The 15,230-nt window shown below is 41.4% G+C and overlaps 1 protein-coding gene across 1 annotated transcript in view; it reads right to left on the reverse strand.

Moving 5' to 3' along the window:
* PHLPP2 (PH domain and leucine rich repeat protein phosphatase 2) overlaps positions 1-15,230 on the reverse strand; it is a 48,076-nt gene that overhangs the window by 12,313 nt on the left and 20,533 nt on the right. Inside the window, exons 5-13 of the mRNA XM_019474671.1 lie at positions 14,819-14,979; positions 13,457-13,611; positions 9,088-9,234; positions 6,266-6,496; positions 5,352-5,554; positions 4,785-4,845; positions 3,952-4,047; positions 1,607-1,762; positions 646-846 (exon numbers count right to left, since the gene is read on the reverse strand). Coding sequence (XP_019330216.1) covers positions 646-846; positions 1,607-1,762; positions 3,952-4,047; positions 4,785-4,845; positions 5,352-5,554; positions 6,266-6,496; positions 9,088-9,234; positions 13,457-13,611; positions 14,819-14,979 — 1,411 coding nt within the window. The remainder of the gene's footprint in view (positions 1-645; positions 847-1,606; positions 1,763-3,951; positions 4,048-4,784; positions 4,846-5,351; positions 5,555-6,265; positions 6,497-9,087; positions 9,235-13,456; positions 13,612-14,818; positions 14,980-15,230) is intronic.

Raw genomic sequence — 15,230 nt, forward strand, 5'->3', positions numbered from 1 at the left:
ACATTCCTTCCCTCTAGCCGATTGACTGCACCACAAAAAAATACCTGATACTATGTAGTTTTCATACTAGAAAGACAGCGTGATATACTGGTAAAAAGAAGCAGATAAATAAAATTCTCACTGAAAAATAAGATGCAGGCTTATATAACTGAGAGCAACTGGAATAACTTAGTAGGAACACATGGGAGTCTCCAGCCTCTTGAGCTTCTACACTGAGCATAGATTTATCTCTATTTCAACTCCAAATCGTAAGCCTGATGCATGAATTAATGGATGAAATTATATGACCTGCATTAGGTAGGAGTTCAGACAAGTCTGACTGAGGGCCTTCTGGCAAGACTGAAAAGTGAAAACACGCAGCACAGCAAGCTGCATGCCAGTAGCATTGAAGTTGTGAATAAATACTGCCCCCACCCCACCCCCCACATCCACCACAACTAGGACAGGAACGACTGCAGCCAACAGTACCCTGTGCCAATCTCCCTTAACATGCCATTCCTCAGTGTGTGTGTAGGAATGGCAGGCTTTTGTCATCAAGCCACAGGGAGAGCATCTTGCTTTGACGCTGATTCATGTACAATAGTAGTAAGGCAGGCAACATCCTCCTGGTGAGCACTATCTCGCCCACCAGCCTTACTTATTTACCTTGCGGGGAAAGTCTGTAGGTTGTTGTTTGCCAGATGCAGGATCCGTAGGCTCGGGTGTTCCACCAAGACAGGGATGCATTGATCTGTGAGGTTATTATTGGTCAAGTAAAGCAGCTGCAGCATGCTCAGACTCTCCTCCCTTGTACATGCAGAGGGCAAGGACTCCAGGCTGTTTGCAGATGCATTCAGGTACCTGAGGCTAACCATAGCAAGTGCAAAAATCAGACTTCACATCATCTAAACCACTCCATTAACAGCAGGAAAAGGAGGTATACAAATGCCAGGGTAGACAGAACAACAGCATTAGACAAGAGGCCAGACAACACAGTGTAACATCCCTACTCACATTAAGATTTGAGTCTACTAATGACTTATTAGCTATATAGCACTGTGGATGCACACAGCATTTTACAGTAACCAGTGAGTACTGAAGAGCCTGTGGAGGGGGTGGGTAATACTGGTGGAAGCAGACTACATAAACTCTTACTCAGAGTCTTTAAAGGAAGGGTTGACTCATGTCTGAATAGACAGTTATGAAGGGTTGTTCATTTGTAAGGGTCCTTCTCGCTGTTCTCCAATGACCTGATGTACTTTCTGCTGTAGTATGTGAAAATCTGTATGGCTTCTTTCCTTTGCACCTGAATTTACGCACTACTTTTAAAGACAAAGCTCTTCAGGCAGTAACATGATCTTAGAAACAGTTGCAACTGAAGCTAATTCTTTGGTTGGCTGTTGGGTTAGGCAAGCCTCTGTTTTCCTGTAATTAAACAGTAACATGGACTGATTCTCTCAGCTTGATGACTTCCCTCATGGCACCTGAATTACCTCCTCATAAAGTGCACGCCTCATTATCTCTTATGCAAATGGAACCTTGCAAGGACAGTCACGCAGATGCCACTATCAGCCTTTACAGCTCCAAAGGTTAATGCAGACAAAAGATGCTCACTACTGCCACTCACTTCAGAGCCTTGACAAAGAGCATCTCAGGGAGTTTAGTCAACAGGTTGTGCTGAAGGTCCAGCACCTCCAGTGGAATGTGTTCTGGAAGAGGTGGAAGGCTCTGCAGACGATTGTGCCCCACCATCAACTTCCGAAGGCTCAAGCTTCTGAGGATCCTAGAAAGACACAGAGTTTTCTATATCAGCTTGGTTCACTCCTCTTCACATCCACAGAGTTAGAAAAGGTAGCATTTAATCCATTATAATTTGACTGTACAGCAGAGAAAAATCAAAATACATTGATCCATAAAATGTAAACAATGACAAAGCAGAAAAACACACATGGTAAGGTGCCTCAGTCACTCTGAATGCTTGGAAGCATATCTACATTTCCCTCTATGCTACTGCAGATCAGTAACTCGTGATATGAGTCTGTGTGCATATGCCTAGCATTCTCTCAGGCAGACAAAAAAAGAGAAGTCACAAAGGATGGATTTAAACGCCTGTTTTCACTTGTAGGCAGAAAGAAGTGCTTCATCTGTGCCAACTTAAATTCAGAGCTTTAACAGGCTGCCTAGCACTCCTGTATTACTTCTGAGGCTGTTGTCACATTCTTCAGAATTGAGTGCTTATTGAAGGAAAAGGCCTCTATCCCCATTCCTGCAGAGAATTGCTTGCAGGAATTTTGAGAAAGGCTATGTCCAGATGTGGTCAGATATCCTAGAACCACCCTGCCCATTTGGGTGAGGTGATAATTTGGGACTATATTCTGAGAGACCTGTACAGAACAGCTTTGAAGCATGAAATGCTAAAGCTGCATTAGTGCACTGCTCCATGCGGGCCAATTAATTCAGTTTCTTTCTGTATGCTGTGGCTTCTCAAAGCTAATTATACTGGGAAAAAAAGCCATTCAAATGTAGATACACCAATATCCTTATTTAAGCTGACTCATCCATAGCTGGCTTGCGTTTCTCCACTCAACACTGTTGTGCACCACTGACACAATTCTGTTTTCAGATAACTAAAAGACAACTTCACAATGAACTATATCCCCTTATGTGATATAGTTCAACCTGCTCTCTGCATTTCTGCATCACTGTAATCCACCCTTGCATTCAATTTCAATATAGCTTACCCTAGACACTGTGTCTCATTCATTACAATCACACCCTCACCAAACACACTTGTTAGGCTAAGAACATTTGTGCTTTGCTTCTTCCCATGACATCCCGTGTACCTTGGAGAAGTCATTATAAATATCTGCAAAATTATATTAATTCTTGGCTCCCCTTTACTACATTTCTGCACAAACCGAAAGGGAAACAGGAAGAAAGGAGTTGGCTGATGATGTGTTGTGAAAGCTACCTTTGAGATCATCTATATCGTATCTCTGTGATATCTCCCTATGAAAGGTAACAGATGAAATCTCTGCAGGGCAATGCAAGGCATATTAGGGCCTCACCTATAACCCGTGTTCACAGACACTGTGGTAACACAAATAAATCATAGCAGTGTGTTCTACTTCAGGTGCAACCAGCTGCAGTAGAAGCCAGAAGCATAGGATGTATCAGAAATAGTGTGGCCAGCAGGAGTAGGGAAGTGATCGTGCTCCTGTACTCGGCACTGGTGAGGCCGCACCTCAAATACTGTGTTCAGTTTTGGGCCCCTCACTACCAGAAGGACGTTGAGGTGCTGGAGCGTGTCCAGAGAAGGGCAACGAAGCTGGTGAAGGGTCTGGAGAACAAGTCTTATGAGGAGCGGCTGAGGGAACTGGGGTTGTTCAGCCTGGAGAAAAGGAGGCTGAGGGGAGACCTCATTGCTCTCTACAACTCCCTGAAAGGAGGTTGTAGCGAGGTGGGGGGCGGTCTCTTCTCCCAAGTAACTAGTGATAGGACAAGAGGAAATGGCCTCGAGTTGTGCCAGGGGAGGTTTTGACTGGACATGAGGAAAAATTTCTTTACTGGAAGAGTGGTTAAACATTGGAACAGGCTGCCCAGGGAAGTGGTTGAGTCCCCATCCCTGGAAGTATTTAAAAGACGTGTAGATGAGGCGCTTAGGGACATGGTTTAGTGGGTGGTGGTGTTGGGTTGACGGTTGGACTCGATCTTAGAGGTCTTTTCCAACCTTAATGATTCTATGATTCTATGATGAAATTACCTAGCCACTGTTATTCAAGAAGCTGATTTGGAAGTCAATTCTTTCCAACATTTGAATACAGAGTATTTTTGATGCTGCACAGAGAAAGTAAGTGGATTATATCTCTGCACAACAAGAAATAAAGCAACTGGAATAGCACTGCTTCTCTGTCCCCAGTCAGCTCACCATAGAAGAAAGCTCAGCTCTGTATAAGAAGAAGGTTTGCTGACCTCGATGGAAGCTCCACAAGGAGGTTGTAGCTCACATCCAAAACTTCCAGTTTCTTTGCTTCACAGGCCCAGTCTGGGACACACTGCAGTTGATTGCTGAGAAAAGCAAGGGGGGAAAAGCTAGACACCAGCACTCCATATGGAACATACCCTGTTTGAATGCTGCATGACATCAGTGACAGCCAAACCAAAAACAATAGGCAGAAAATGAACAACAGTATCTGAGCTAGTCACGTGGAATTTATCTCACGGCTAGCTGTGTAATGCAAACTGAGCTGGTGCACGATTGGTAGAAAGTACTGATGTAAGGCTCTGATGAACAGGCTTTTTGTTTACAGCACTGACATCAGCAGAACAGGCTACCCTATGCTATCCTGCTATCATGCTTCAACCCAGAACTGAAACAAAAGGTAATCAGGTCCTCTGGGACCTATCTTACAGGTCTCTCAACGCTGCTCCAAGGGCAGACGTAGGGAACAAAGCCAACAGCAGAGATCACTGGCAGCTACTCTAAAGGTTTGTTCCACAGATTCCCACCATTCAGCCCAGTAAGCTGCCACAAGTTCAGTGGTCCCTGCTTGGCTTTTTTTGCCGATTACAGCCTACAGCTGAAGGACAGCCAGTCACCTAGACAGGTCATACTGGTTCAGAGGGGCTTCTGGTCTGGGAAACTTTCATCATTCTTCAGTGCTGGGCTTTCCAGTGAAGATAGAGTGCCTTTCCTCAATTGCTCTTAACTCTTTCAAAAGCTTAAAAGCTCCAGAAAATTTCTGCAGAAAACAGCAAAGGTGTCCAGATACTTGCTTTATATTCTGTGGTGTATAGTCACTTACTGAGAGAGTTCTAGATATGTCAGTTGACCAGGAACCGGATAAACATTGACAGCTGTCAGACCTGATTAAGTAAAGCAAATAATTATGATTGCAGAGCTTCAGGGGGAAAACAGCACAGAGAAGCAGACAGACTAGCTAGCGAGACTCATAGTCTTACTTTATGGATACCCAAGGTCTCTACTCATCCTTCCCAAGACAGAGTTCACACTTCATACATCTGCCATATGGCACTACAGCTTCTCACTATCCCGTCTCTCCATCTGCCACGTGGTGCACCAGAACAAGGGAGAACTGTACTTTTATTTGTGGACTCCCAAACAGATCTCACTGGAATATGAATTTCTTGGACAGTAACTCAACACCACAACCTCCCCCTGTTACACAGCCTGTGCACATACATGCGTATGTGATCCCTAGGAGCTGACCCCAGAAGACCCATCACATACAGTTTCACTACTGTAACATCAGTGTAAGTATTTTTTTTGTGTGGGTGAGGGCAAAGGGCTGTTTTCCTTTGTTCCCAGGGCTTGAAGGAAGAAGGCAGGTGAAGAAGGCAAAGAGACGTACAGTTGCTGCTGGCATAAAGGGCCCGAAGGGAGAAGCCACTCAGTGTCAACTCTTTCAGCTTATTCCGCTCACAGTGCAGCTGCTCCAGGCTGCCCAAGGAGCTCAGATCCAGATCTGTCATCTGATTGTCTCGTAAATCCATGTAAGTCACAGACTTGTTCCCCTCCAGAGTGTCAGCTGCTGCTCTCTTCAGGTTGTTCAGCCTAAACACTCAGAGATAAGTTACAAAGTCAGAAAATAGGACACCGAACACTGGACATCAGTAAGAAAAGAAAGAAAAGGAAAGGAAGAGTTCTGGTGAAGGCTAATGCCAAAGGTGAGCACAGTGAAATGTGTGAGGAGCAATGGTGGATTTCAGGCAGTGAATATGAAGAAAAACATTTCCTCTGCACTGCTATGTGAAATCATCTTACTTATTCCCCAATGTTTAAGAGATTCTGAAGACCAGTCTAGAAATTAGAAGCCAGGCCAAGGGACAGCTACTTTGCACTGACACAGGAAGCTAATGCAGAGACTAGATACTAGACTGCCTTGCCACAGACAAAAAGTTCTTTGTCCCTTTCTGAGAGCTCTGCAGTTGGCAGTCTGGAGAATCAGGATCACATCTTGGGGGCAGGGTGTGTGTGTGCGCAAAAAAGGGTAGGAGAGATCAAAGAGCTACCGAAGCTCATAGTAACAGCATATCAAAAGAGGAAACTAGAGGACTGAGTCACATTCAGTTGCTTAAGGCATTGCTCAGTTAACCTTGTTTCTCTAAGTGAATTCTGCACACCTCAGAAACAGAACTCCCTAAAAGCTAAAGAATCAGTAAGAGAAAAAAACCCTGCAAAATGTACTAGAAGTTACACAGCTCCTCTGCTGTAAATGTAAAGTAGCAATCTGCTTTATACACACATGCAAGTTTCCCCCCTTACCTCAGGTCCACACTTTTGATGTGACTCATTCGGTTCAGCACTGCAAGGTCCAGGGTCTCTAGCAAGTTCCCTGCCAGGGCTAGTTTGTCTAAGATGATGAGTTTCTCACAAATTGCTGGCAGTTCACAGAAGTTATTGAAGGAAAGTCCAAGACAGCTGAGCTGTTGCAGACTTCCCAGTTCTTCTGGTAAGGATGTGAGGAAATTCCCATCAAGCCAGAAGGTCTGGAGACTGCAGCAGTGAAAAAGAGAAAATAATTCAGCAAAGAGTAGTGAACATCATATTTAACATTTCTAGTGAATTTCCTCGTATAGCTAGCTGGTCTCAGTGTGGTTATTTTTTAAAGGTACCTAACAGCTAATTTTATTCTTATACACATAAAATTACTGGAGTACTTTTATTACACATGTAATAGGCTTGGAACTGCATGTATGCAATACCAAATAGTTCCTAAATTATTTTGGAGGTAAACTTCCAGTTGTGCCAAAGACTGTAAGTTAACATAAGCAAAATACAAATCAGTACTTACGTTGTAAATGAAAGATATTTACTTAATCACTTGGTTTTCTACAAATTAAGAACTCCTCACTTAGCATGCTGGACAATCTTTAAAAGACCTATGACAATCTAAAACCAAAAATTACAACAGTAACAGACCTGTCTCATAAGAAACAATAAAGATCAACTGCACCTTCATCATCCAATCGCTGGAATCTCATATCACTATTATGGCACTTATTCACATCTGTGGCACTTACGGCACAGTTTAATCACAATTCCTACCACACTAACACACTGGTAACCGATTTTTACATTCCAGTTGTCCTTTCAGACACTCAGAAAAGAATAGGGTAGCTTTCTGTTGCAAGATGAATTGTTTTAAAGTTTACATGGCTTTTGAGACTCAAATCCCCAAAATATAATTCCCTCATTATGATTATGTTCCAACAAAGAACTTTCTGAACAGTGTTTAGCGGTGGTAGAAATGCAATCTGGGGCCATAAAAAGTTCTTATGAATAAGGGCTCAAGGGGGTCATGAAGATGGCTGGACCCATAATTAAGTTGTAAACCTCTGAAAACCGTAAGCCTGCATACAGCTTTTTCCTCACAGTTTGCATATGGCTAAAAGATCGCTCTGGAAATGACTTGCTTACATCCAGCGTAGCTGCAGATACTCCTTTTTTAAAGATAGAAGCTGGAGGAAGAGCAGGCCACAATGAACCAATAGCTCAATACCAACATTTATCTAAACGTGCAATAATAGTCTTGCAATTAAATTTACCTAAGCTTAAGCTTTTATGCATTCTGGGTAGCCACTGGGGAAAATGGAGAAGGTTTTTACTCCAGCAAACACTGTAAGACAAAATTTTCAGAGGAGATTGCCCAAGTATTTCCATGTTAAAATCCTCTTTCTAACACAAAAAGCAACCAATTCAGTAGAAAGCTATCAAAACATACTAATGCTGACAAAAATCACTAGACCTCTGTGAGAAGTTACCACAGAAAAGTTTTATACAATAAATTAAAACTTTAATAGAAACTGCATCAGTATTGAAAATATTAAATACAAATAATAAACAGAAATTCAGAAAGTCACACACCTCTGCAGCTGCAGAAAAATGCGCATTAACTTATTTGAGAAACAATACAATTGTCTTCAGACAATGCTTCATCTGCATCATGTTTCCTCATCTTTTCTACATCAGCAGCTGTAATGTTTTAATAGTAGCGATTAAGAAATTGCACCTGAGACTGTCTTTGGTTCTATAAGGTACCCTTATACTTTAAAACTTGCATACAGTTAAGAAATCTGCAGTCCCTTTTGTGTAAGACATTTATGAATACTGCAGCAATATAACCAGCATGCTCTTGCTTGTATAAATAAGGTCCACAGGCTAGGCCTCAGAATTTGAGAGGCATATATATTTTCCCCTAGTTCTACAAAGCCTAGCTGATCTCCATAGATGTTTCACTGTACTAATCTACAGCTTCTGGAAATATCCCTGACAGCATGATCTTTAAAAACTCTTAACTGTTTTTACGTAAACATAACAATACTTATGTTTAACCGACAAGGCACCACCATAACAGTAGTTTAAAAAAAATTTAGAAGATAACGTAGGAAGGAAATTACAAGAAAGCAGGCAAGGGATGCAAGATGGCAGCAGTTGCAAAGAGAACGAGATGCATTCAAATTTACATAAAAATTGGACATAAACCCGCAAGAACTCATACAAGTCACCCCAAAGTAAAAACAAACCCCCAAAACACCCCCCCCCAAGAACATAAAAAGCATCAAGTTTACTAAACCAAGAACATAAAAAGCTTCAAGTTTACTAAACTTTAAGTGAGAGTATATTCATAGGCTTAGAAGCCTTCGCGTTTACTCTAGTTCAGCAAGGTGGCGCCTGTGATTCAAGGCACCATAACTGACTTAAGTGTCTTCCTAGGCCACTCCAAAATAGGCAAAATCCATTATTTTCCTCTCTTAGAAAACTGATTTACACTAATATATTTTACATAGCTAGTAGAATAGGCAGGAAGTCACAAATGATGAATGATAACTTGCTATATACCAGTGACTTAAAATGGCAACTGTATAAACATACTGCGATATCTTCATTTTCAAGGAAAAAGAAACCTTATTGGACATCTTGGTTCTCGACCTTCTACTGGAGTCAAATCCATCATTTAGTCTTCATGGGCAGGCAGAACAGGCTGTCCCAGCACCCAGACTTTTATAAGTAGTACCTTCAGGTCAGCTGTGCTCAACTGAAGCACCAAGGATGTTTATAACCACAGATAAAAAGAATATACTCACTTCAACAGTTTGCCAATCTGGCTTGGCAAGTAATGAAGTCCATTACAGGAAATATTAAGCTCTGTCAGAGTAGAGATCTCGCACAGTGATACAGGAAACTCTCCGAGTCTATTATGAGACAGATTCAGGCTCTTCAACTGAGAAAACCTATTGGCAAGAACACTAGTTAATTCACAAACCTCCATGATCTCAAGGCAAAAACATACAAAACCAGACATAAAGAATTTTTAAGTCTTTGTACACTGGAGATACAGTCAGCTAACTCATTATGGGAGTTTCTGCACAAATATTTTTGTCACTGATATTTTGTATCTCAGTGGTAATGCTGAAAGTGATCAAATACCATGGTTTTACTGCAGAAACTGATAACAACCTTCTACCCTGATTCCCGACAGGCTTCCTCCTAGTGACTGTTACTAAGATTAAGGAGACTAAAAATACTCAGTTCAAAAAATTTACCTTCAAAGAATTATTTAGAGTAACAGTCTACAATTATGCAGCTTGGGAAAACAGGAGCTGAAAACATTAGCTGGAACTATTCTGAGAATAAAACAGAAGAGGGGAACTTCCCCTTTTCAAGCTAGGCACAACAGAAGGCCTAGCAGAGTTGTAAAAGGGAAAACCAGGAAAGCGCTGACTTCATGCTGGGAAGCTCCAAGACCTCCATCCATAGGTCCTTGGAAGAGATTCCATGTCTAAAGTGCCACTTGCTTGGCAGACTGTACCATAGGTACAGCCACACAAGTACTGACACAGCCCTCACAGTCACTACAGTCCCACCTGCGCTTAACAGATGGTTGCCTATTCCAGCTCCTTCTATCACTGTGCTAGGTCCAAACAGAGAGAAGAAATTGAGCATGGGTTGGGGTAACATGCAAGAGGTTCTTCTCAAAATGTTCCTACCTCTTTCTACAGGAAAGAAAAGTATTTTTCCCCAAGTAATAACTCCCCATCCCAAACTGGAACCATCAGAAATTAATTCAGTGGGGAAATTAATATACTTTTATCAGACAATTGCAAATCTAATGTAATGTACCAGAGAAGTACTGCCTGGAAACATAGCTCATTCATCTGCTCCACCTACCATACTTTTTGCTAGGCAATGGTGAATAGCTCTTACTTTGAAGCAAATTTTTTAATATAGGTAACAAAACCAAGGTTAATTAGCTTGAGGGTGAATATTACTGCTAGCTTGAGATGTCTTGAAGTATAAGACTGAAAGGTTTTGAAATTTTTTCTTCTTTATAGAGACTCCTTTTTCAGATTCAGAATACTTGGAATGATCTGTGTAGGAACTATGCATTATATTTCTCCATTTTGCTTTAAAATCTTTGGAGGTTTGTTTTTTTTTTTTAAAAAGAGGGAGCATATCTGAAACTTGGACATGGGTTGTTTGCTTTGAAAAAGCACCCTGTCATATAAATAAGGGCATAGGCATTTTATGTTTGCTGCAGCCACAAACAGACTCTCTTGTAATGCAACTGAAAGCCAAAGAGAAAGATGCTCTATTGGTAATAGCCTTCCTAAAGGGAATGTATTGTATGATGCAAAGATCTAACAATGATACAAAAATCAAGAACCTGCACACAGAATTTCACAACAATAACGGAAAAGAAGGAAACAATGAGGATAAACCTACAGATTTGAACTTTCTCATTAACTGGTTCAACCTCAAGAGATTTAGGAAAGATCACACTTCTCAGGTTTTGGAATCAGAAAACACTTTAATGAAACTGCTTTCTCTGGAGTTCTACAATGACTTTTTCTATGGCACCTGTCCTTAACACCAAGCAGCTCTTTCTCTGTCATTAGCAGAGTGCGGTGAGAAGCTGCCCCAAGAAGAAAGGCATTAAACGCAACAGCATAACGAATTTTTAGAATTCATCCCTCTGCAACAACATCAAAGCAAACACAAAAGGGGCATAAAAGTTTCCAAAAGCTGGAGGGAAACTGGCACATGATACAGGTTTGACTGAGACTCCTCAAGCAGACTGTCACATTCAATGGGGAGGACAATAGTAAAAAGCCTTTTGAGTTCCCCTTCTGTTCCTTCTCCTTTGCCCCAATATTCTCAAGCAGTAGGGATGTAGGAATGGAATGCAAACCCAACTCTCATTCAAGTTGTATACATGAACCATGTGTTATAGGGAATAAGGATCCTGAAATCGTTACGGCTCCTCAAGTTTTGGTCTGTGCTATCACAGGGCATATGGAGATTTCAGTGAAGAGGTGTGGAAACACAGCAACAAATCCTCAATGGGATGATCATTCAGCAGCCCAAACTGGTGCTGGCCTGAAATATTCCCAATTTAACACAACATCCTGCTCTGCTGCCAAAGCATCCCAGTACAACTCTGTATCAACTAGCTAGAATAGTGATAATAGACATGCATATGTATACACATGCATGTGCGCACACACACACACTTATCAATGAAGATCAGACTTGATAGAGTTTTCCAGAAAAGGGAGATACTTGAAAGTCTGTGTTACATAAAAAATAAGCTAGGAGACGTAACAAAACAGGTCGGGTTATTTAATTTCCTTTGCTTAACATTTCCCTTTTAATTATTTTTGTTCCATTATTATTGTTATAGTTAATTAGACTCCTAAAGCCTCAAAGATTTCCTCAGAGGAAGAGATCTGATCATTGCAAAAAATTCTGCTGTTCAGAATTATCAATCTCTAGGCACTGATAACACCTACTGCAAGTGAGCAAGTTTCTTCATTTGGGGCTGCGACCTGATAAACATCCTAAAAACCTCAGAAAGAAAATTTTTTCAAAAGGCAATGAGCAGCCTTATGTGGGCTACCTAATGCTACCTGTTTATTCAAGATTGTGTGAAGTGAGGGCTTCTTTTATGGCTTTTGTTTGTTTGAGGATTTCAGCTTCATCAGACATAGTCACTGCCAGGAAAAGAGTCGAGTTTCTGACATGTCAGATCTCTTGTTGACTACATGCAAGGTCAAAAGAAATTTCAAGCCCCTTTGCTGATCCTGTGAACCAAGGATACCGCATTTTAGAAAATAAAGTTCTGATACGGTTTTCAACATCACACAATGTATTTGAAGAGAGAAGTAGAAAGCAAAATCTTGAATTATTTTAAGCAGCTTTTCCAATAACAATCTATTACAATTCAGCTGTTAGAAAACATTTAAACAAGTTTGGAATTAAAACAAAACCAGACTAGACTCTGTCTCTCGATGAAACTGCAAAGAATTCCCACGGGTGAGCAATTTTTTTTCCCTGTATACCCTCATGGATACCTAGGTATCTCATTACTCTGTAGGAAAAAAAATGAAATAACCTGGTAATAGGCCCCTAGAGATAAACAAAACAAAACCAAACCACAACAAAAAAACCAAACCAAAACAAAAACCTGCAGTTTTGCAAAGTTTCTCCAAATACATTTTTCTTAAGGCACAACGTGTTCCAAACAGAGTCATTTGACAACATTACTGCAGGCTTCCTAATGGCTTTCGAAATTCATAGAGCAACTCCTTGAATTCTTTTTAGCATGGCTAGAGTAGATATCAACAGACTAATCTTCCTCTAGATTTTTATGGTTGTCAGGAATTAATTTAATTTTGCAAAGTTTCTCCAAATACATTTTTCTTAAGGCACAACGTGTTCCAAACAGAGTCATTTGACAACATTACTGCAGGCTTCCTAATGGCTTTCGAAATTCATAGAGCAACTCCTTGAATTCTTTTTAGCATGGCTAGAGTAGATATCAACAGACTAATCTTCCTCTAGATTTTTATGGTTGTCAGGAATTAATTTAAAAATATTTTTGTAAGACTCCTTCACTTACCTAAGATGACTACATCATGCTTCCATACCATCACACAACTGCTACTCTCTTAAAAGCAGATCATTACAAGTTCCCAAAGCAAAGCTGGAGTCTCACAGGCCCTCTGCCAATTCCAAGTGTACATTAAGAACTTACCAAAACAGGCTTTTTCAGATCTGCACTTCTTCCTACAAACACTTACCCACAACAGCAGCATTATGCTTTCCCTCACCTTTTATTTTATACCCCAGAATGTTCTCTGTTTAGCAAGCAGCCTTATATTACTATTGCATCTTGTCCATACAAATGGCATATCGCTCCACAAGGCTCATCTCTGATCAAACTTAGCACAAAGAATCTGTGGAAGGGAGTTAATGAATACTGTAAATGGTTGGAAGCTTATGCCTGCCTGCACTGTTCAGTTCTGCTTCCTAGCCCCCTCATTTGTTAGAGCTTCCTGGAGATCAATCTTTTTACCATCCCACGAGAATGGGCAATACACTCCCCCTCCTCTTCATCCCTGAATGCACATGTCAAGAACTCCAAATGTAGAAGAAAAATAATTCTTTGCAGACCTGCAAAGAGAGTCAAGACTCCCTGCTCCACTTGATCTCATAAAATTGTGTCGTAGGTTGAGGTAGATGATGTCTTGACTGTAGAAGAGGTGCTCAGGTACTTCCTCAAGGCTGTAGCATGAAAGATCAACCATGCTAAGTCGCATAGACACAACCTGAAAAGAAGGAGGAAGAGCTGCAGCTGTGCAACAATTTTTCTCTGAAAGTCTAATGGAAGGCCAAAGAATGCAAGTAGCAAACAATCTGCAAGAACATGAAAGAACCCCCTTATACCCACCAGGTAGAGTCCACACAGGAAACAGCCCACGGAGTATGAGTTTATGCCATTTGCTACTATTGTTTCTGCAAGCCCCCTGACAAGGATGCATATCTGGATACCAACTAGGATGCACCGAAAGCCCTGCTCTATATGTGCAATGGGCACGGCCTAAAAGCTAGACCGTAAGAGAGCCAACCTAATTGAGAAAAACATATCTTTGGCTGAGGAAACTCTGCTGAGAAAGCATGATCTCTGAGTGCCTTCCACAGATGCAAGCAGCAACAGGAAGCAGTTGACTTTCCAGTTCAGACCTTTAAGGTTTACAGAACCTCTGCTTGGACTAGCTACCTCTTCCCATTTTCTTTTATTGGCTTGTTCAGGGTATAATATTGGAAACATAACCTGTGATGATGAAAAGGCTTCATAAATTACAGTTTTGCAGCATTTCATAAAGTCTTTGCAAATATCAGATCTCCTTTCATTAAGCATGCTTTGTTTCAAGGTCTTCGGTGCTTCCTTCCAGATTTTATGACCTGCTTTATCCTGAACTCATTTCATACTTCATAATATTATATATATACATGAGGTCAAAGCGTGGCTCAGCATTAAGCTATTGCCATCTAATTGTATTTTACTGTGGAATAAAGATGCAGCTCTGAACAAACTACACTTCCCTTGCTGACCTATGATCTCTGTGTTAACTCAAACCAATCAGGCTAGCCCCATGCCAGCCCAGGCCACAGTTCAGGCAGATTAAAGTATGGCAATAGGTGCAATTTATAGGTTTCTACGGCTGTAAAGTCAGCCAGTCCCTGGGGTTTGTTCTAGTGACTTGTGATTAGCCACTCCCAATAGGTGCAGCAGGGGTGGAAAAATGCAGAACTACTACTCTACGTTGTTGCACAGGCAGAGAGAGAAGAGAAGGCTAAAAGAAAGTCTCTGTAGTCCTGAGCATGTAAGAAATGAAGAAAGCTGGAAAGTGTCCTGGGTACTTTCTCCAGCACCACAGCTTCATCCCTGCCTGCGTACCAAGCCTACATCAGAAAACCCTTCTTACCCCTGTGTATCCACCACCCAAACTACCGCAGTCTCCAGGGCCTCACCGTGGATGCCTGTCGGTGCCACCGCTGGCACTCTGCCAGCGTTTCAAAGGAAACATGGTATGTTTGAGCTTGTGCTCCAGCAGATGTGAAAGCAAGTGTGTACTGCCGACGTTTCATCTCTTCCACCTGCAAAGGGAGAATTGAAAACAAAACAAGTCTGCCTAAACTCCAGCAATTACAATGGATCTGAAGTCTAGGGTGAGGTATTGTCGACTACCAGTAACATTACATTTTGCTGAAAACACAGTTGTAAAGTTATTGGAGAGAAACACAGAAGTAAATCATAGAATCATAGAATAGTTTGGGTTGGAAGGGACTTTCAAAGGCCATCTAGTCCAACCCCCCTGCCATGAGCAGGGACATCTTCAACTAGGTCAGGTTGCTCAGAGCCCCGTCCAACCTGACCTTGAAT

This window comes from Aptenodytes forsteri, unplaced genomic scaffold (genome assembly GCF_000699145.1).
Source record: "Aptenodytes forsteri isolate BGI_AS27 unplaced genomic scaffold, ASM69914v1 Scaffold269, whole genome shotgun sequence".
Lineage (NCBI taxonomy): Eukaryota > Metazoa > Chordata > Aves > Sphenisciformes > Spheniscidae > Aptenodytes > Aptenodytes forsteri.